Here is a 22,089-nt window from a genome sequence, read left to right on the forward strand (position 1 = left end):
TGGAACGTCTACCTGGAAACCAGTAGGGTCAAACAGCTCTTGAATTTAAAAAAAAAAAAAATTACATTTTTGTTGTGTTCTGTTTGTTTTGTTTTTGTTTGAATTTATGCCACATCAAGTGTGTGCAAATCAGAGGACAACTTGCAGGTGTCAATTCTTTCCTTCAACCATGTGGGTCTCAGGGGTTGAACTCTCTGGTCCGTGAGCTTGGAAGCAGTTGTGATTACCCACTCAGCCATCTATCCAGCCCTTAAAGTGTAGGTAGATTTTAAATTTTTGCAAGCCGGATAGGGTGGTACAGATGTGCAGTCCCGGAATTTGCTGTCTGAGATGACTGCCTGTGTGGCCGGCACCTTCGTGGGGATTTTGCATAGGGACAATGTTGAACCTCTCAACAGCCCAGTGACGGAGGTCTGGGCTTAACTTCATTGAACAGATGTGGAGCCCGAGGCTGGAGGGACCTTAAGTGATTTGCTGATAAACTTAACAGCTGACCAGATCCTCAGTGTCCCCTGAGACCTTCTCTTTACAACCCTTTCCCACTCACAGGCATTCAGGACCCCCAGTAGCCAAGAGATCGATTCCAGCTCCCAGCTCAAGGTGGGCTCCTCTGAGCCCTTGGTGGCGAGCCAGGCTGGGTCTGGCTTTAGTCTTAGGGCCAGATCCCCTGTACAGTGGTCCTGTAGCACACCACAGTGACCCTAGCGGTTGGAAGCACGGTTGTTAGATCCCCTTCCCGGAGGCCCTGCATCTGTGTTGGCTCTGTGCCTGGAGTGTCACTCTGTTCCCAGGGGCTCCTCCTCATGGTGGCTGCCAGCCTCCCTCCCTGCTTCCCATTAATCATGTGCACAGGATTTATATTCTCCAGCAATTTATTTCAGTAAATGCAATCTGGGTGTGCCTGCAGGTGGGCAGGATGCTGCACTGCTGCCGGAGTCACGCAGCCTGGCTTTATTGTCAGGGTAATGGGCATGACTCAAAAGCCAGCACCCTCAAGGAAGATGCCAGGCCTAGCCAGGCCTTGGAGCAGAACACTGGGGACCCAGGGACCAGCCCTGCCTGACGACATGGACTTGATGACTCCAAGAGTCCCGCTCCGTTATCTTTCCCCAGATGACTAAAGAATTGGGTGTAGAAAGGAGCCTGCAGTCTGAATCCTCAGCTTGACACTTCAAGATCCAGATTGGGGAGATACGGGGATTCAGGAGAATCTAGTTTCCTGACCCAGGCCCTCCTCTGAGCTGCTACCCTTCAACACTGCCAGGCCCATTCTGGAGGCCTCTGTCTCTTTCTGGTCACTGGATGTGACAGCCTGAGGCTGAACAGAAACAGCCTGAGGTCAAGCAGGAGCTAGGCTACCTGGTCCTGAGTCAGTCCTCCCAGTTATCCGCCCATTTATAGGCCCTGAAACAGAGAGAAGAGGCAGGGGCCTACATCGGCAGGGTCTGGCCCTCTCCCTCACCAAGCTCTCTGTAGCCCTCTCCAACACCCCATATTCCTTCAGTTCCAGGTAGGTCCTAATCTACAACCATCTATCTCTTTCTTTGGGATCCCCAAGACCAAGGCAAAGCAGCAACAACCCCCGCCCCCCATCTCCCGGGCTGCCCCACCTATCAGGGCTGCCTCTAATGCTGCAGATAATTCCTGTTGTCACAAAGCCATTACCCAGCAAGTGCGTGTGTGTGTGTGTGTGTGTGTGTGTGTGTGTGTGTGTGTGCAAGAACAGTGGCTGCAGCAGACAAGAATGAGAGACAATCCTTTCCTGCCTTGGTCTCTAATTGCCTCTAGGGATTTATTGGCTCTGTACGCTGTCCCTCACCTCTGGTCCATACCCTGGATACCCACCTCTCTTGGTTCTTAGGTACAGGACCTGATGCTCTAAGCAAGAGCTGGGTGTGGCCTGCAGAGGGGCCTGATGCTCTAAGCAAGAGTTGGGTGTGGCCTGCAGAGGGGCCCTTGAACTATATGTATCTATAAGCAGCCTCTCCAGCTCCATGACTAGAAACTGAAAACAAAAGGAGGAATGTCTGGGTCCCACACAGACACACTCCCAGAATTCCTAGACCAACATCTGGGTCTGCCCTCAGCTACTCCCAGGAACACCAGCATCTGCCCCCCCCATCCCACTCCCACATACAGGAGTCCCAGATCAGCTTCTGGGTCCTCCTCCATCCCCCCTATTCCCAGAAGTCCCAGACCAGCATCTGCCCCCCCCATCCCACCCCCACTCCCAGGAGTCCCAGGCCAGTAGTCGCCATATTCCATCATTCTTTCCTACTCTGGAATCAGGAGACAGGATTCCCAAAAGACACTGAAGAAAATCTGGTAACTCTGGGTTTTCTCCTCCTCTTTCCTTCAGGACCCTAGTCTCTCAGCATATTGCCTGCCATTTTCAGGCCCTGGCCCCAGGTGCCACTGCAGCCCCCCTAACTCTCCATCTGACTCCCCACTACCTTACTGCCAGAATCATCACTGAGGAGGAAGCAAAGCTGGGACACCAACTCTTCCTTTCCAGAACCTTCCACCTTTGTGTACGTGCCCTAGGAAACCTCTGCAGAAGCCACAGAGACCAGGAGAGAGAGAGAGAGAGAGGTCTTTAGGAGCAGGCACATTCAGACTTGATGTCTTCTCCTCTAGGGAAGATACTAGCCTTAAACAGTTGTGGTGAAGGGTTGGCACACGATACTACCTTGAGTTTCATGGAACTGCCTTTGTTTGGTCAGCGTTTGACACTAATAAATACTTGATGAAAAGCCGTTCTTGACACCCTGTACTGGCCACATGCTACCTGCTGGTTTTAAAGACTAGCCCCACCCCCCAGCAATGCAGGGAAGTACCAGCACTTTTAAAGTAAAATAAGAATAAGTCTCAGCTCCTAGGTGAAGATGCCGGGTGCTGGGTGACGCTGGGTGCTGGGTGACACTGGGTGACAGGTGACGTGGTGGTACACTCCTGTAGCCCTCCCAGCATCTGGAGGCCAGCTAGAAGACCTGGAGTCTGAGGCCAGCCTGAGTTGCACAGTGGCACTCTGTCTTTAAAGAAAATAAATAAAAGAAATTAAGCATTATTAATATTAATGAATAGACATTCTTCTCAGAAATCTCATTTTGTATTGATGCAGATAGGAGTTTAGAGACAAACTGATAGAAATTAATATTGTTATAAGAAGGACTCTAACTGAAGATTTTTAATAGGATTGATGGAATTTAATTTTAATTTATGTGGAAAGCAGGGACAGAAGTGACCCTGAGGAGAGTCACATGACTATAGTGTGTCTCTTCACAGTCTCCCCCAACTTACAGACACACATGGGTTCTCACATACCCCAGACTCACCAGGCCTCAAACTCCCGGTGTAGACAAGAATGGACTTCTGATCCTCCTGCCTCCACCTCCTGAGTCCTGGGAGGACTACATACTGGACACTCTCTGGCCCCAGAGATTTTTTTCCCTAAAAAGACCATCTAAGCCAGACATAATGGCTTACCCCTGTAATTCCAGACACTCACAAGACTGAGGTAGGAGGATTGCTTTGAGTTTTGGGTGAGCCTGGGCTTCACAGTGAGTTCTCAGACAGCCTTGACTACAGCGTATACCTGTGTCTCAAGAAATCAAAACAAATAAAAAGACCATCTAGTGTTAACAAAAAGAGCTAAAATCCTGATCAAGAAAACCGTATTACACAGCAGGTAGGTTTATTTGTTGCTTTCCCCTTTGACAAAGTACCTAAAACAGCAACTCAAAGAGGGGTTTGCTTTGGTTCATGGTTCAAGATCACAGTCCATCATGGCAGGGTCGTCATGGCAACACGAATGACAGGCAGCTGCTTACACTCCCTAATTTGAAGTCCATAGCCCCAGTCCAGTGTCACCTACAGTTAGGGTGGGTCTTCCCAACCAAGTCAACCCTTCCTGGAAATACCCTTATGGTCATGCCCATCAATTTGTCTTAAGATGACTCTAGGTCCTGTCAAGTTGACAATCAGTATTAAACCATCACAAGGGATAATGGAAAGTCCATATCAGAAATGAAAGTGTTCTGTTACCAAATATCAGAGAAACACAGATTAAACTTTGTTCAGAAAAAGGGAAGAAAGTACATAAGGAGAGATGCCAGGGGGGAACGGAAAAAGAATGAAAGAAAAGACAGGAGGAGAGGGAGTGAGGGTGGAGAGAGAGTGAGGAAGAAGAAGAGAAAATGATTACACAGCCCTGTAATCTTCACTACTGGGGAGTCTAAGGCTGGAGGATTATAAATTCAGGCTTACCTGGGCTACACAGTCAGTTCAAAGTAGTGAGACCATCTCAAAATCAAAGTAAAGAGAGACCATCAGGCATGGGGCAAAGCTGTCATCCCAGCCTTTTAGGAGGCAGAGATGAGGGTCCTCTTGTTTAGTGAGTTCGAGGCCAGTCTAGGCTCCTGAAGATCCTGTCTCAGACAGAAGGAAAGCAAAAAGAAGAAACTAACCAATAACTAACTAAAAAGAAGGTTGGAGATGTAGCTTGATGGGAAAGTAATTTGCCTGCTATGGGCAAGGTTCAGTCCCTACTACCAAGAAGGAGGTGGGGGGGAGGGAAGGAGAGGGGAAGGGAAGAAGGGGGGGGGGGGGAGAAGAAAAAGAATTGTGGGCGTGAAATGGTTTGTTTTCATTCAATCACAAGTTGGACAATGACCTAGAGAGATCGGGGCAGTGGTCTGGACAGGTCTTGTGGCTGGCTAAGGCAGGATTCTTCAAGTTTGAGGCAAGCCTTAGCAAGAAAGAAAGGGAGAAGCAGGGTCGGCCTAGCCCCGAGTCCTTCGGGCAGATTCCAGTACCACCCTGCTTCTCAATCCATGGATCTGTAGCAGACAGCCCAGCTTCAGCACCTCACACTCCCAGACAGAACCCCCACCTCCCCAGGTCCCTCCTAAAGCCTAAGGGAACTGGGGAGCCAGAGTGAGAAGCAAAGCTGACACACTGAAGGGAACTCATAGCCTTGAGGAAGAAAGGCCCTCTTCCCAGTCATCCCCTGAAGTCAGGCCACACCCACTCCCTGGGGAGCCCTCTCCCTGCCACCTTCCTTGTCATTTTTCCTTTTCAAGGTTGCCACAGCTCCCTTGCTACCTCCCTGTTCTTCCAGTTAAACTGCATCTTAGTGACTCCTTTGAGATCCAGAGTAATGGCCCCACCTGACCCCTTGCAGGAAGATGGAACTGTGTCAACTCTATTAATCTTCCAAACAGATACTAAGCCATCCTCCCAGATGACTACATATCCATCCCTGGGAGTCTGGTGCCACACAGCATGGACTGGGTGCTTAACACAGACTCTGAGCCACATTTCTGAGACCAGGGGCTCAGGAGAGTCCTGGCTACTGCCAGGAACCTGTTCCCTACTTTTCTCCTTCTTCCCCTTGTTTCTGGAAGTCTTATCATTCTTGGGTCTGCATCTCTTCAGTCTCTGCCTGCACTGCCACACAGCCTTCATCCTCTGTCTCTGTGTCATGTTGGACTGAGCACCCAGACTTCTTCACTGTTGCATAACCCGAACCAGGTCCCGTTCTGAGGAAGGGGGTTAGAACTCCAGCATATCTGTTGGGAGGTTGGGGGAGTGATTTGAGCTCCAGCAGGAAGTGACTCATGAAAGCTCACACAGGAGTACAGTCAGCCTCACGGGCCTGTCTGAGTCACAGCTGAATGGCCTCCCATCCCACGGAGGCTCTAATGTCAGGCTCCTCTCAAATTTCATTGCATCAGACGTCGTCGTTGGCTCACAACTGACGCCCATTGGGCCAGCTGATGCTGATGCAGGTGTCACAGTGGTAAGCAGAGATCATCCTCCTGTTCCCCTTCTTCTCCTTCTCCCGGAAAAAAGCATGGAGGTCAAGGGGCATGTTTCTTTGTTTTGAGACAAAGTCTCATTGTGTATTTCCTGGCTGGCTTGAAACTCACTATGTAGACCAGGTTAGCACCAAACTCACCAGAATCAGCCTGCCTTTGCTGATTTAGGTTAAATAGAAGGTAGATTATTCATGACTGAGCCAGGATTAAATGCATGAGACACTTCACAGTCAGGAGACTTTGTGGTGCAGTGAGGGGCAGACCCTCTGTGACTATGTGGAGACCTAAGAGAGGGAGGGAAGGGAACACACCCCCCCACACACACAGCTCGCCCAGAGCATTCCTCCAAAGAGGCTATACCGTTGGCTTCTGGGGTGTCCCCCCACTGTGTCACTCTTCCACTCCTCCCATCCCTTCCTCCTCACCTGAACTCACCAATGCCTCCTGAGAATCCACTAAGGCTTTCTAGATATATCAAAGAAAACCCCCAGCCCCCTTCACCTCACCCTTCCTCCTTTCAGAGTAGAAACACTGGGGCAAGGGCTTGTCTCTGCCATTAGGAGGGAGGTGAGGAAGACCTGTGGCCTCCATTTGGCTCCATTGAGACTCTTGAAACAAAACCACCACCCTACCCCTGAGAATTAAAATTGCCCAGGAATCTCATCCTGGGAGAAAAGAAAGATTGCTCTGATGCCAGTCAAAGGAGAACCTTGTCTCCTTTGAATGCCCCCAACAATTTGTGGGATCCCAGAAGTTGAGACAAAGATGGGATGGGGTGGGGTGGGGGTCTTCTCAACGTGTAGAAGTCAAATCTGAAACGATGTGCCTTTTCCATGCCCTGCCCTGTGCTGTGTGCGTGAGAGAAGCGTCTACTTCCTTCCTGCCATCGGACTGGACTCAAAGTCTGATCCGAGAAGGCAGAGTCAGGAAAGATGGTTCTATGCTGGCCGCTCTGGCCTGGCCGGGCTTCAGCAGGCTCATGGGGGCCATACCTCTCTGCTAAGAACTTGGAGACCACGTAAGATTGACCCTATGATAAGCAGAGATGTCTCCAATCCCTGGTGTCTTGAATCCACACAATCTAGACCTAGCATTTTCTCCACCTTTCTGGATATATCATGGTGGTGGGAGACGGGCTTTGTATTGTGATAAGCAGTCCCTGGGCACAGTGTGTCCCAATTCTTGCACTTAAACCCTTAACCAACGTGGCCTTGCTGCCAACACAAATCAAGGTGCCAAGGATAGTTTTGTTTTGTTTGTACCCAAAGGCTCAGCTCTACCCCAGGTGGTGACTGGATATCAGGACAGCTGCCTATTTATGACCCTACTCTCAAGAGTCCCTCCTGCCAGATCAGGGTCACAGCAACTGAAAACAATGCTGGACACACTGAGCGGGCAGGGACAGGGGTCTGGGAGAGACTCAGAAGCTGCTGGGTCCTGTGCTCCCCAAACTGGGCCACAGTGGGGCCTTTCATCTCCCGCTTGCTTTTGTCTCTTCCCACCCCGCTACCCCAGTGCAGCAATTACGGCGCAAATTAGAATGCTTTGATCATCTTTAGAAATGGCCACACGGAGGAGGGACACTGCCAAGCAATTAGGGGCAGAGGGGCTGGAAGTTCAATAGCTCACTTAGGGGGTGAGAATGCCCAGGACACCCACCCCTATCCCTAGCTCTCCTCCCTCCAAGAGTGCCTGCTCCGGTAGAGCAGTGGACTCCCCAGGGTGGCAGAAACAGATGGGGATCTCCCCTCCCAGCCCCTGCCCACCAGTCTCCCTCTGCCTGGCCCCCAGCCCAACGGTCAGTTCTCCATCCCCATCTCAGCCCCTTTGAAGCGGCCGCAGGAACAAGGGCTGCTTTCACAGAAGTGGGGAGACTCAGTGTGGGATGATGAGACGTCAAAGGTGAGGGTCCAGCCCACTACCTCATTCCCTCCCCCAGTCCTGGCTGCCCTCCCACACACACACCCCCTCTGTCCTCTATATAGCTCCAGAGCATCCTTCCCTTGAGGGCGCTCAGGAGGTGAGGGACAGGTGAGGCATGGACCACGAAAAAGGGGTGATCTAGTGTAAGACAACGGGATCAGATGGTTTGAGGGATGCAAAGCCTGTGCCCAGGAAGAATCACAGGAGAGGGTGACGTGCAGGAAGAAAGAGAACAGGGTCTCCGGCCTTGACCCTAGATCACCATGCCACTGGCTATGCTGCTGCTGCTGCTGCTACTGTCCCCAGACTCCCAGACTGCCCATGGGCATCCACTGTACATGCGCCTGCCGCCCAGCACGCTGCAAGGTGAGCCGGGCTGGTCTGAGGAAGCCGCTGGGATGGGAGGGGCATCGAGAAAGTGAGGTCAAGGAAGGACAAGGAAGATGAGCTTGTCTTTCACACTTCTGAGGACCTGTGGTCCTTCTGCCCACCTGCTGAGAGGAGGAGCCTGGAACTGGGATGTAGGGAGAGAGGGCAGACGGCCTCACCCGGAAAGCAGAGACAGCAAGCGCTGCCAAGCTGCCAAGGGCCTTTCAGAGATAACAATAGAAAACTCGGGGTGTCATGCCTTGGTAATTCAGGCCCAATGATGGATACCTCAACCACACTCCCTGGGTGTCGGTGGGCAGTGGTTTTCCTCTGAAGTCTTTAAGAAAGGAACTTTTCTGAGATTCCAGCCCAATCTGCCCTGAGAGCTGGACCTCAGCCCCTGACTCCTCTCCCTATCTCTACATCCCTGGTAGTCCAGGAGCTCACCACACTTCTCTAGGATTCCCCAGACAGGGTTCAGGAAGACTTAGACTGAGACTCTCTGCCAAAGGGATGTGACTTTGTGTCCCATGTCCCCCCAGTTTTGTCTACCCAGGGGACTCAGGCATTGCAGGCTGCCCAGAGGAGTGCCCAGTGGGCCATAAAGCGCGTGTTGATGGAGATCCAGCACAGACTGCATGAATGCCAAGGTTGTACCAGTCGTGCTACCCAACCCACACCCTCCAGCAGACTCACTCTCTTACAGGGGACTGTCTATGCCCAGCCCTTATTTTTAGATTCCATCGTCCTTGGAGTCAGACTCTTTTTGAAGGTCCAAGTGGAAGGGTTATGCCAAACTTGAGACACAGCAGGGAGGAGGGGAGAGTGTGGGCTCAGGTGGTCACAGTTCATGGCTGCTCAAATAGTTCCCTGTGCTAGAGGGTGGGCCAAGTGGGGAGTGGTTGAAAGACAAGGGCTCAGGCCCAGCATAGGGTGGAAGATCCGCAAGAGGGCGGCAAAGGATTGTTTCTCAGCAGGACGTGGACGCCCTAGATCTCAAGTCCAGGTCCTCCAGGATCCACCCGAGCCAGGTGAGACTAAAAACTCCAAGGAGCCGAGCTGAGAGCGAGGTGGGCCTCAATGCGAAGACAACTAAAACTTTCCTTCATGACGCCGTTTCTGCTGTTCTAGGACCATGTGGAGAAAGACGCCAGGACGTCGCCAACGCGACCCGGGCTCACGGCCGCATAGTCGGTGGCAGCACGGCTCCATCGGGGGCCTGGCCTTGGCTAGTGAGACTGCAACTTGGGGGGCTGCCTCTGTGCGGGGGCGTCCTGGTGGCAGCGTCCTGGGTGCTCACGGCTGCACACTGCTTCGCTGGGTACGTCTTCGAGATCCCAGGCATCTGCTCTGCAGGGCTACCCAATCTGATGGGAGTCTAAGCACCCATGGGCCAAAGCACCGCAGGTCTCTGCTGCCCTCTAGCGGGAGCTGACTCCCAACCTCGGGCCTCAAAATGCCGACTGCGGAGGTGGGGGCGAGGGGGCTCCCAGGGTAGGAGGGTATCACACTGCATTTTTCCACTGTGGGGATCTACCCCTTCCCGGGTCTCCCTCTCTGCCCCTGGGGTCACAATAGCCACACTTACAGGCTCACAGGACGGTGTGGGTGCATGAGGGGCTTGGCCTCCGAGGAGGCCTCAAGCCACCTCTGTCCCTGATGCGTGTCACCCACTACTTACGCTTTAGTGCCTCAAATGAGCTTCTGTGGACTGTGATGCTAGCCGAGGGGCCCCAGGGGGCGCAGGCAGAAGAAGTGCAGGTGAACCGCATCTTGCCCCACCCTAAGGTGAGAAGACACTCCCTGTGTCCTCAGAGCTGGGAACAGTACCCCAAACCCTCTTTCTTGACCTTGAACCGACATCTGCTCTCTAGTTTGATCCGCAGACTTTTCATAATGACCTGGCGTTGGTACAGCTGTGGACTCCCGTGAGCCCAGAGGGGCCTGCACGCCCCATTTGCCTACCCCAGGGTTCTCGGGAGCCTCCTGCCGGCACCCCTTGCGCCATTGCAGGCTGGGGGGCTCTCTTCGAAGGTATTGCCAGCTAGGGCCTATATAAGCTAGCTGCAAGCAGTAGTGAAGAACCAGTGGGGAAGGGGCTGGGGGTGGTGATGGTGGAGGGAAGCTGAAGAGGTGAAGTTTGGAGAGGTTAGGATGATGTTCCATCGCACAAACCGGCAGGAATCAAAGAGGGCAAGTGAGAGGGAATCTCGAGGCGCAGCCTCTGCCTTCCAAACCCGGGCCCCCTACGTTCTTTCCTGTAGACGGGCCTGAGTCTGAGGCGGTGAGGGAGGCCCGCGTTCCGCTGCTCAGTGCCGACACCTGTCAAAAGGCCCTGGGGCCTGGGCTGCGTCCCAGCACCATGCTCTGCGCTGGTTACCTGGCGGGGGGCATCGACTCATGCCAGGTATGAACTAAAACTGACAGGGGCCCCTGGATGCGTTGCTCCCCTTGGGAAGATAACCCTATTCTCTCTGGGGCCTAGCTGAAAGCTCCGACCAACCGCTAAATCTTCCTAAATAAAATGGAAACAAGTAGTAACCACAGAGGCGGCCAGAGCCGCCTTCCCTACCAAGCAAGTATACTAGGCAAGTATAATTCAGAAAGATGATGAATGCATTGCTCTGTCCCTTAGGGCGACTCCGGGGGCCCTTTAACCTGTTCCGAGCCTGGCCCGCGCCCCAGAGAGGTCCTCTTTGGAGTCACTTCTTGGGGAGATGGCTGTGGGGAACCAGGGAAGCCTGGGGTCTACACCCGTGTAGCCGTGTTCAAAGACTGGCTGCAGGAGCAGATGAGCGGTGAGCATCCCCCAACCAGTGGTCTCTCGAACAGGTCTGGGCAAGCTGGTTTCCATCCCGCTGCTCTGGTCTCTGTAGGGGAGCTGCGGACGGGTGGTTTGTAAACCCACATGCAAGGGGTGATCTGGCATCTGCTTGCAGCGGGCCCCTCCACTCGCGAGCCTAGCTGCAGAGAACTCCTAAATTGGAACGCTCGGGAAGAGGAGCTGTTCACGGACTTCCCGGGCCTCTGTGTCTTCTATGCGCGCCAATGCCTAGGGTCCGAGAGCTCCTGTGCGCGCCTAGCTCTCCAACAGTGTCTGCAGCGCCGGCGGCGGTGCGGTCAGTCGGGTTCTCCCAGGACAGGTCGGGGAGGGAGAAGGAGGGGCCTAAGTGGAGAAGCCGTAAGGTGTTGGAGGGTAGGGAGTAGGGATGGGAGGGTCGGCCCCCACCACTGGATGGGCCGCTTACACCTCTGAACCACTCGCAGAGCTGCGGTCACTGGCGCACACGCTGCTCGGCCTGCTGCGGGGCGCACAGGAGCTGCTTGGTCCCCGGCCAGGTCTGCGGCGTGGAGTCCCCACGCCCGCTCGCTCCGCTCCATCGCCCCAGGAGCTACCCGGTCACAATGCTCACGAACAGCGGTTATACTCAGGTAACCTGAGTGCCCCAGCCAGGCTTAGGCCACAGAGTTGCGGAGTCACGTATGCTCTCCGAGGGGTGTCCACTAACTCCGTGGTCTCCTCCAGGATCCCGAGTTACAGGAACCTGGTTCCAGAAGCCAAAGCCCGAGCGGAGCGCGGAAACGAAGGGTAATGTCGCCCCCTGCCGGCCTACTGGAGGGGCGCGGCCTAGAGGCTGTTTCCAGAGAGGTGCTGGGATTGTGTGCTAGAAAATTCCAAATGACAACACATAAGACCCTCGCTCCCTTCCAGGAAAACAGATTCCTTTTTAAGGAGACATGTGGCACCGAGCCCTTGTTGGTGTCAGATGGAGGCATTCTGTCTTGAATGATCACGAAACCTTTGAGAGCCTCAGTTTCCCCATCTAGAGCACGCAGAGATCCCTGGGATATCCCTCTGCTGTTAATTTTTTCATAGTCTGGGGATCTCTCCTTCTTGCAGGCTGCCCTGGGCTGGAGCCTCTGCAGCAGAAGTTGGCAGCTATTCAGCGAGCACATGCTTGGATCCTACAAATCCCAGCTGAACACTTGGCCATGAACTTTCAGGAGGTAGGTACCCAGGCTGCCCAGACTCCTTCACAATAGCCTGTAAAGGCTGAATGACTGGAGCTCCCTGGAAAGAAGGGAGGGGGGGCGGGACTCCTCCGTTTGCGGGGGTAGGGGTGGGGTGAGCTGGGATGACAGGTGGCTACAAAGAGGAGGAAGAGGGGTAAAAGCAGACAGGCTCATTAGGGCATTCACCTGATCGAGATACTAGTCGGACTTTGGGGAGAAGAAGGAGGGCAGGCAAGGATCTAAGTAGCTTCCAAAGCTCCAGGAGGAGGGAACAACTCCCAGGTCAAACACCCCTAAGTGTTTTCTAGCTTCTAACCCCCTCTCTCTGCAGGTGTTGGCAGATCTGGGTTCCAAGACACTGACAGGACTCTTCAGAGCTTGGGTGAGGGCCAGCTTGAGGGACCAGCATGTGGTCTTCAGTGGCTTGGTGGGCTTGGAACCTTCTACACTGGCTCATAGTCTCCCTCGGCTACTAGTACAGGCCCTGAAGGCCTTCCGCTCAGCTTTCCTGACAGAAGGAGAGCCCCAGCCACCCTGGATAGGTTCAGAACAAGGACAGAGGCTGGGAAAGGAGCTCCAGGGCCAACGCCAGCCTCCTGTTCCCTGACCCAGGCAACCCTGTGGTGGCCACACTCCCCTGGGGGCTAAAGAGGTTGTGTGATTTTAACAAAGTCTCTATTCCAGTTGATCTTGTTTGTGTGGAGAGAGTGGGGATCCTGGACCTCACATGTCTCCCTAACTATGTCACCAGACACTCACGGCTGCTTTAATACATGTTATTTATACTCTACATCAAATCTGGAGCTTTATTTGGGATGGGAAGGGGCTGGCATTAGATGGCAGTGGGGCAGGGCTGACCTCCAGAAGCAGTCAGCAGAGACCACAAAGGAACTGGAAGGAGCCAGAAGTGGTGGCTCATACTTGTGGTGCTAGCATTCTGGAGAGCGATGCAGGACTGAAATGAGTTTGAAGCTAACATGAGCTACATAGTGAGCTCTAGGCTATCCTGGGCTACAAAGTAAGACAACACACACACACACACACACAGAGAGAGAGAGAGAGAGAGAGAACAAAACTAGGGGGGCTGGAAGAGATTGCTCAGTGGGGTAACATGCTAGATGCACATGGATCTGAGTTCAGGTCCTCAGCACCCAGGTAAAAACCACGGGGACATTGGGCGGTGGTGGCACACACCTTTAATCCCAGCACTTGGGAGGCAGAGGCAGGTGGATTTCTGAGTTCGAGGCCAGCCTGGTCTACAGAGTGAGTTCCAGGACAGCCAGGGCTACACAGAGAAACCCTGTCTCGGAAAACAAAACAAAACAAAACAAAAAACCCACAGGAACAGCAGCACACCTGTAAACTGGAGCCCTGGCTAAGGAGCAGGGAAGTGGGGAACAGACAGATCTCAGGGGTTCCCTGGCCATTCTAGCTGCTCCAAGCGATGCCCAGATTCAGTGAAGAGGCCTTGTCTTCAAAAATAAGGTGGAGGAGTTCACCTGGATCCCAGCAGCAGCAGCTCCAGAGCCTCGGTTCTTCCGTGGCTTTCCTTGTGTCCCTCTCCCTTCTGAACACATGGCCTCTGGTGTGGCTGTCTCGGAGTGATCAGTGACATGCAAGTGATTTGGTATGCAAGTCGACCGTGCAAAGGGAGAGAAGAGACAGGCTGACATCATCTGCCTGATGAGGACCCACACCGTCCTCGAACAGAGCAGGGAAATTCAGCAGGTGACATGGCCCAAACCTATGACCAGACCCTACCAGACCAGGACTGCCAGGCTGCCCTCTATGATGCAACCTATGAGACCAGTGACAGCAATAAGGATACCCTGAGGTTCATTTCTTGTGTCTCTAAGAGAAGCCCCTGCACCCTCACATAAGAAAAAATGATCAATGTCTGCTCCAAAGATGCCATCAGGAAGCAGACAAGGTCCAACATGAGGAACAAAGAGCTCAAAAACCACTGTGCCTTGGCAGACGAAGGTGACAGTACTGTCATCTCCCTGGAGGACAAGCCTCTTTGAGCCACCTCCATCCGCTTAGAACAAAGAACAGGCTCAGACTTGCCAGCGTGTGCTGCAGTCAGCTCCTCTCTTGCCAGAGCCAATGGGCATTCACCCCATTGCCAGTCTCCTCCACACCTAGAAGCCCTCCTCCTTGCATTCCTGATGGTTCTGGCTTTCTGATTCCCTTAGCAGATCATGGTGCCCAGGCACCCAGTTTGAAGATGGATTTTGTACTCTGTGCAAACTCTTAGACCCGTCTATCCCTACTACTGACTTCTAGCCAAGTCAGTACAATGGGCATATCTAACTCTGTGTGCAAATGACCCCTCCTGGCCCCAGTGGCTCCCCATCCCTTTTCCCTTGGTTTGCGATAGACCCAGAAATGGTGAGGGGACTTCAGTTCACATTAAAGAAAGAAAAGAAATGGGCTGCTGAGATGGCTTAGCAGGTAAAGGCATCTGCTGCCAAGCCTTGTGTTGATCTGAGTTTGATCCCTGGGATCCCCATAGTAAAAGGAAATAAATTAATTCCTTCAAGTTGCCTCTGACTTCTACACATACCATGAAGAGCACACACACTGAATACATGGATGGATAAGTTCTATTAATTAATTAATTTAATTATTTGTTTATTATTTTTTTGGTTTTATTGAGACATGCTTTCTCTGTGTGGCATCCTGGCTGTCTTGGAACTCACTATGTAAACCAGGCTGGCCTTGAACTACAGAGATCCACCCTCTCTTCCCAAGTGCTAAGATTAAAGGTGTGCACTGCCATACCCAGCTTAAATGTAATTATTATTAAACACAGGGAAAAAATACACAAATACAGGTGGAGCCCTAGCAGGAAGGCTCAACAGGTAACAGCTGCCTGCTGGACAAGCCTGAGTTCACCTCAGAACCCTCTGCAGAGAGAAGCAACTGTGACAGGTGCACACACATGGTACACACACACACATATACACAAACACACTATTAGATAGAAATGTAAAAACAGAGAAGATGGTGAATTGACTTTGATCTCCACAGACCCACATACGAACACAAACACACATGTACACACACCATACACAAATACCACATGCACAAAAGGAGGGGGAGGCAGGGTAGCTGGTAACTTGTCTTTCACTGCCCAGGTGGCAGCAACTGGCCTACGTGTCACCACTCTATTCACGGCTACCAGCATGCTACACACATACAAACACAAACACACACACACACACACACCATTTGTCCCCTACCCTCTGCCACCCTACTCCACCAGGCCCCACCCTACCAACTCTCTGTGACAATCCCTGCCTGGGATCCTTGCATTCTGCCTGCCCTTGGGCTCCTGCCTTAGCTGGCCAACCCCAGCCCCCCCATCACCAGCCTTCAAGGATCAGATTGCATTTCCGGCCTCTTGTTTCCAAACCCCTAAAGCACCAGCACCTGTTCCCTTGCCTGCCTCATTCCACAGCCAGCAGGCTGAAGGGAAGACATAAGCCCCAGTCAGTCAGAAGAGGGGGATGGCAGGGCCTGTGCTCACACTGGGGCTGCTGGCTGCCCTTGTTGTGTGTGGTAAGGGTGGACATCACTCCCTTCCTGGGGGGGCCTTCTATTCCTATCTGGGCCCCTCTCTGCATGGCGCCCACCCTATCATTATGCCTAATTCCCACTCCCACTCTGCCTAGGTATCCCTCTCTCTCAGGGAACAGCTGGCTTTCCTCTGCTCTGCCCAGCCCAGGGCTGACCCAGGAGAACTTCAGGGAAGCTTCCTTCCTAGATCCAATGACCCGCACCCTGTTCTTCTCTGCACCCCTCCCAGGCAGTTGGGGCCTGAATGAAGAACACAGGCTGATCAAGCACCTGTTTGAGGAAAAGAGCTATGACAAAAAACTCCGGCCGGTGGCTCGTAAAGAGGACAAAGTGGATATCACCCTAAGTCTCACCCTCTCCAACCTCATCTCCCTGGTGAGTGGACCTTTGTGGGATGGCCTGTGCTGGGAGAGGAAGGGAAGAAGGCTCAAAGGCCCCTGACTAGCTCCTTTTCTGGGAGACAGGAATGTTTATTCTGTATGCCAGATAGTGCCATGGGCCTACAGCCACCCAAAGCCATCAGCTCTGCCTGCCACTGTCAAGCTACCTCTGTGCTCCCCCAGGACCTACGTCAGCTGCCTCTGCCTTTCACTTCAACAGTCTCTTGATCCACCGTGATCTGTTGCTCTAGTAGGCTCTGGCTCTTCTAGCTATCATGGTCCCTGGGAACCAGGCAGAGTACATTCTGATGCCCGAGTCTGAGTGAAAGGTGGATGGGAACCTTCGGATACAACCTTCTTGTTTGATTACAGAAAGAAGTGGAAGAGACCCTCACCACCAACGTGTGGATAAATCATGTAAGGATGCCATGCCAAAGGCTCCAGGCCCCTGTGTCTACTCGTGCTAGGGATCCACAAGCCCCTGGGGACACTCCTTTGGGGGAGCTTGACTACAGGGAGCCCAGCTGCCCTTCTCCACTGAGGCCTCTGCTAGCTCCAAGGACATGTCCTAGGAGGCTGGGGTTCCTTTGTGCTAAAATTGCCTCTATGTCCCGATTTGTCTTGTTTTGAGATGGGGTTCTCTGGCCCTGTTTCCCTGGCTGGCCTAGAACTTATGACATAGATCAGGCTGGCCTCGAACTCACAGAGATTCATTTGCATCTGCCTCCCAAGGGCTGGGACTAAAGGTAGGACTGAAGCACCGAGATACCAGCCCCTGTTTGCATTAGAATTCACTCTTCTAATCAAAATATCACACCTGATAGAGGTTCACGACATAGAAACAAGCCAGTCCAGTGTGGACACTGACACTTAGTGGTGTAATGTGTGTCCTACACAATAGTCCATGGCAGGTTAACTTGTTCTTCCCCATCTCTTCCAAATCTCTTTGTCCCAACTCTCAGGCTTTGTTCAGACTTCCCTAGAGAAGTGGAGACCACTGGGAGGGTGGCCAGTGCAGAACCCACTCTGATGTCCTTTTTGGACCTCTAGATCTGGATGGACAGCCGACTCCAGTGGAAAGCCAATGACTTTGGGAACATCACCATCTTGCGCCTGCCCTCTGACATGGTGTGGCTACCAGAGATTGTGCTGGAGAACAAGTTGAGAGGAGCCCTTCCAGACCCCCTTCTCCCACCTCATTCTGCTCCCCTTCTTTATGTCCCTCAGCCTGCACCTCCAGGCCTGCCTGCCCACTTCCCTCTCCTGCCTCCTCCGGTCCTGCTGGTTCCTGGCCGGCCAGGGCACACAGTGATTATGGTCTCCCTCCCACAGCAATGACGCCTCATTCCAGATTTCTTTTGCCTGCAATGTGCTTGTTGATGACGCAGGCCATGTGAGCTGGTTGCCACCTGCCATCTTCCGCTCCTCCTGCCCCATCTCTGTCACCTACTTTCCTTTTGATTGGCAGAACTGCTCTCTCAAATTCGTGTAAGTCCACCTGAATGTCTCTCAGTCCAGGGCACCCAGCCAGGGACTGGAAAGGATGAACTAAGTGCTCTCAGGCAGAGGCCTTGGTCCCATGCTGAGCAGAAACACCTCAGACCATAGCTAGCCCTCCCCCTCTGCCACCACCTCTTGCCCTCAGAAGCCCCATCCAGAGACTTATAGCCGCTGCTCTCTCCAGTTCACTCAAGTATACAGCCGAGGAGATCACACTCAGCCTGGAGCAGGAGGCAGAAAAGAACCGATCTTACCCCATCGAGTGGATCATCATTGAGCCTCAGAGTTTCACAGGTACTTCAGAGGTCATGGTGGATGGGCCCCAAAGATGCATAGATCTGTGGACGTTCACTTGCACACAGTCACACCAGCACCTCACACACTCAAAGCTTGGGGCACTGACATACATACAGGGAAGGACAGGTATGTAGACACAGCCTACACACCTACAGTTACTGATCCAAAGAGACTCAAGAGCAAAGCTGAAGGAAACAGGGACCCCTCATCACACACCCCCAACACACACTCAGCAGATACTCGCAGTTATGACAGGGTCTCTGAGGATAGGTGTGGCTGATGGAGCCGGGATCAGGCCTTCTGAGGCCTGAAGAGACTCAGGGTGTTGCTGTGGGGTTTCACGGCTGGATGGATGCCATCACCAACCCCACCTGTGACTAGCTCAGCCCTGTGGGGGTCCTGTCTGACCCTGTCCAGAAGAAGAACCAGAGTCTTCTGGTTTCAGGGCTGTGATATCATAGATGAGAGTATTACACTATGTAATGTCCTCCTGAAGACCAAGGCCAAGGAATGACAGCCAAGAACTGTCACTACAGCTTTGGCTTTAACTTAGAAGACAAACTCAAAATGGCACATGCCTGTCATCTTAGCCCCTAGAAGGCAGAAACAGAATAACTGCCCCAACTTCAAAGTCAGCCTAGTATACAAAGGGGGTTTTCAGCCATCCAGGGCTATACACCAAGATCCCATTTCAAAAAACTTTCAAAACAGGGTTGCTAAGATGGCTCCGCAGGTAAAAGTACTTGCTGCTAAAGCTGAGGGCATGAGTTCAATTCCTGGAGCCCATACGGTGGAAGGAGAAAATCAACTCCTGTAAGTTATCCCCTGATCTACACACACACACACACACACACACACACACACACACACACACATACACACACACACACAGCTAACAAAAGAGAAAAAACTCAGTGTGGTGGTGTATATCTGCAATCCCAGTACTCCAGAGTCCGAAGTAAGAGGATCATGGGTTCAAAGACAGCCTTGACTGTCTTTGACACAGTGTTGTTATAGTGCCAGGGAAATGTTAGTGATCCTCAAAAAAACCAAACAAGAGCCAATCTAATAAAACTCACAGCAGGGTCTTTTTCCTTTTAAGCTAGCTCAGCTCCCCCAACCCCAGCAATGCACCTCTGTCACACAGGATGGTTTTGGTCATGGGGAAGCCCCAAATGCCTCTCAGGGCAAGACTTTATAGTAAGCAGTAAGCAGGGAGCATGTGTGCAAGCATCTAATTGGAAAGCTCCTGTGGCCTTTCACATAATTGGCTGGTGCTGGGAGTCATATCATAAACTTAGCTTCTGCTCCCCTCTGCATTGGTGGTTGTGAGGCAGGGGGTGGGCTTGTAACCTGCAGTACAGGTTTGTTGGAGGGAATAACCTGAAGATGCCTAGAGACTGGAGCTAGGCTCAGGTTTTGTTGTGGGGGTGGGAGGACTTGGAAACTAATGCTAGGTACCATCCTGTCAGTTTACCTAGAGTTCAAACTTGGGTCAGGTTCTCTGAAATGGAGTCTGACCTTACAAGATTTGGCCTCTCACTGTCAGCCTAAACTGCAAATTCAAGGACCAAGAGAATTTATTTTAGTTAAAAAAAAAATAAGTAATACATTTTATTTGTTCCATGTGTGTATATGCGTGCATCTGTGCCAAAGCACATGTGTCCACATTGGAGGACAATTTGCATCAGTCAGTTCTCTCCTTCCCAGAGACTGAACTCAGGTCATCTGGCTTGGCAGATACTGACTGACTCATGGAGCATCTCATCCGCTGCAGACAGTGACTTAAAAACCTCTCTCTTCTAATTCTCATGCAACCTACTTTTGATTTGTCATACATTTCTTTTTTAATATTTACTATTTATTTTTTGTAACTGAATGATTTGTCTGCATGTATGCCTTACATACTAGAAGGAAAGGCCATGGGACTACATGGGACTACATGGGACTACATGGGACTACATGAGACTACATGTACAGGATGATAGTTACAGATGATTGTGAGTGGCTCTGTGGGTGCTGAGAATTGAACCCAGGACTTCTGGAAGGGCAGCCAGTGCTCTTAACTGCTGAACCGTTTCTGCAGCCCCTTGTAATAGCTTTTAAGCCTAAACATATTCCTTATTTAAACGCTGTATGGCTTCAGCTTCTGTCTTTTTCCAAGGAGAGAAAGAAACAATAAACAAATAAAAGAACCTTCCAGAAAAAGTCACAGAGAAAACCTTCTTCCTCAAGGACTGACCCTACAGATGGACCCCACCGTACCCAAAATTCCTCTGAGCCTCAGCTGCCTTAGACAGCACCCTGCCTGCTCAGCTCCATCTCATCACCCTCATTCTGTCTCAAGGCTCCTTAGCCTAGTTTCCCTTCTCCAGCTTGACCCTGACCTGTCATTGTCCCTCCCTCAGAGAACGGAGAGTGGGAGATAGTGCACCGGCCAGCCAGGGTCAATGTGAACCCCAGTGTCCCGATGGACAGCACCAGCCACCAAGATGTCACCTTCTACCTCATCATCCGCCGCAAGCCGCTCTTCTACATCATCAACATCCTGGTACCCTGCGTGCTCATCTCCTTCATGATCAACCTGGTCTTCTACCTGCCGGGCGACTGTGAGCCTCGTACCCCACTCCCTGGCTCCCTGACAGCCTCTCCCAAGGCCACCTAGCACAGGTGTTCCCAGCCCTGCCCTTGCTCTTCACGGCGAGGGGAGAAATGCCCATGGATGACATAGCATATAAGAACTCAGGCAGGAATGGCAGGCAGGCCTAGCTGGTCTCTGGGTTAGGAACTGCATGCTAGGGCTCTACCAGGATGCCTGAGAGCTTTCTGAGTGGCAGGGGCAGGGGACACATAACAGTCAGTGTTGATCACTTAACCAGTGCTATGCTTGCCATGTTTTGAGAAAGAGGCAGGGAGTTTGAGTTCAGGCTACTTTCTCAGAACACTCAGCTAATAAGCTGTGTAGCCAGGATTTAAAGCTAGACACAGGATGCCATATCCTATGATATGTATCATGACATTGTGAACATTGGTGGCAGCGTCCACTTCAGGGGGACCTTGTAAACTCCAAGTATGAGCTTCCAGCTAGGTCTGTCTCCCAGGTGGAGAGAAGACCTCAGTGGCCATCTCGGTGCTCCTGGCCCAATCTGTCTTCCTGTTGCTTATCTCCAAGAGGCTGCCACCCACATCCATGGCCATCCCCTTAGTAGGCAAGTGAGTATACATAGCCCTCCCCGTGCCAGCCTTGCTCATGCCTCTGCCCTCAGTCCCCAGCTCCAGGCCCGGTGTGTGTCCTCAGGTTCCTGCTTTTCGGCATGGTCCTGGTCACCATGGTTGTGGTGATATGTGTCATCGTGCTCAACATCCACTTCCGAACGCCCAGCACCCATGTGATGTCCGAGGGAGTCAAGAAGGTGAGCTTTTTGACTAAAGATGGAAACCAGGTCCTGGCCAGGAGGATCCCTGAGGGTGATGGGTGTGCTCAAAAGCACCAGGCTCAGAATCACTGGTCCTCGTGCTCAGAGTGAGGACCTGGCTTAGGTCCTCCACTCCACTAAACTTTATAAAACTCGGAGGACAGTTAGATGGCTCAGTGGATTGGAGCACTTGCCACCAAGCTTGACCACCTGACTGTGATCCCCATGACCCAGGTGGTACAAGGGGAGGACCAACTCCTGCAGGATGCCCCCTGCCTCCTCCACAAGGGCACTGTGACACATGTACACCTGCACACATATGTGCCCACATACATGTATACATGAATAAATATCATTTTAACATTGAAACAAAATTTAACAGTAAGCAGGTGAGGACACAGGGGACAGGGTGTTTGGGACAAGACTATCTGTGCTCTAAGCCTCTGTGGGCCAACAGGTTGTTCTGGAATAAGTCATCTTCTGGATGATGATCCTATAGCTATTTAATGGTTTTTTACTTTAATTGATTGAAAAAAAGCTCAACATTTGGGCTTTTATTCAATTGTTTGAGACAGGGTCTTACTATATAATTCATAAAAAAAGATGGGGCATGGGAATAAAGTTGGTAAAGTGCTTACCTAGCATACACAAAATCCAATACTGAGTGTTAACACAGCTTGATCCTAGTGGGAGGATCAGAAGTTCAAGGTCAGCCTCTGCTACATAGTGAGTTCTGGGTAACCTGGTATACAAGCGACCCTGACTCAAAGAAAGGAAGAGGGAGGGAGG

General features: G+C 52.1%; 2 protein-coding genes across 4 annotated transcripts in view; both read left to right on the plus strand.

Annotated features, from left to right (window-relative positions):
- Positions 1–7,826: 7,826 nt before the first annotated feature.
- On the plus strand, positions 7,827–12,915 carry Prss56 (serine protease 56). The gene is made up of 13 exons (XM_028789607.1): positions 7,827–8,108; positions 8,654–8,761; positions 9,089–9,142; positions 9,243–9,432; positions 9,800–9,899; positions 9,986–10,145; positions 10,376–10,518; positions 10,747–10,909; positions 11,051–11,230; positions 11,379–11,543; positions 11,638–11,700; positions 12,013–12,119; positions 12,457–12,915. The coding sequence occupies exons 1-13, from the start codon at positions 8,006–8,008 to the stop codon at positions 12,730–12,732; spliced, it is 1,812 nt and encodes a 603-aa protein (XP_028645440.1). The 5' UTR covers positions 7,827–8,005; the 3' UTR covers positions 12,733–12,915.
- Positions 12,916–15,637: 2,722 nt separating this feature from the next.
- Chrnd (cholinergic receptor nicotinic delta subunit) overlaps positions 15,638–22,089 on the plus strand; it is an 8,449-nt gene continuing 1,997 nt past the window's right edge. The window contains exons 1-9 of one of the 3 annotated variants that reach the window (XM_028789577.1): positions 15,638–15,689; positions 15,928–16,082; positions 16,460–16,504; positions 17,138–17,247; positions 17,420–17,575; positions 17,772–17,881; positions 20,293–20,493; positions 20,986–21,097; positions 21,183–21,297. In XM_028789577.1, coding sequence (XP_028645410.1) covers positions 15,638–15,689; positions 15,928–16,082; positions 16,460–16,504; positions 17,138–17,247; positions 17,420–17,575; positions 17,772–17,881; positions 20,293–20,493; positions 20,986–21,097; positions 21,183–21,297 — 1,056 coding nt within the window. The remainder of the gene's footprint in view (positions 15,690–15,927; positions 16,083–16,459; positions 16,505–17,137; positions 17,248–17,419; positions 17,576–17,771; positions 17,882–20,292; positions 20,494–20,985; positions 21,098–21,182; positions 21,298–22,089) is intronic. The other 2 variants (XM_028789578.1, XM_028789579.1) reach the window with 2 other exon arrangements.

Source organism: Grammomys surdaster, unplaced genomic scaffold (assembly GCF_004785775.1).
Source record: "Grammomys surdaster isolate TR1022 unplaced genomic scaffold, NIH_TR_1.0 125846, whole genome shotgun sequence".
NCBI lineage: Eukaryota > Metazoa > Chordata > Mammalia > Rodentia > Muridae > Grammomys > Grammomys surdaster.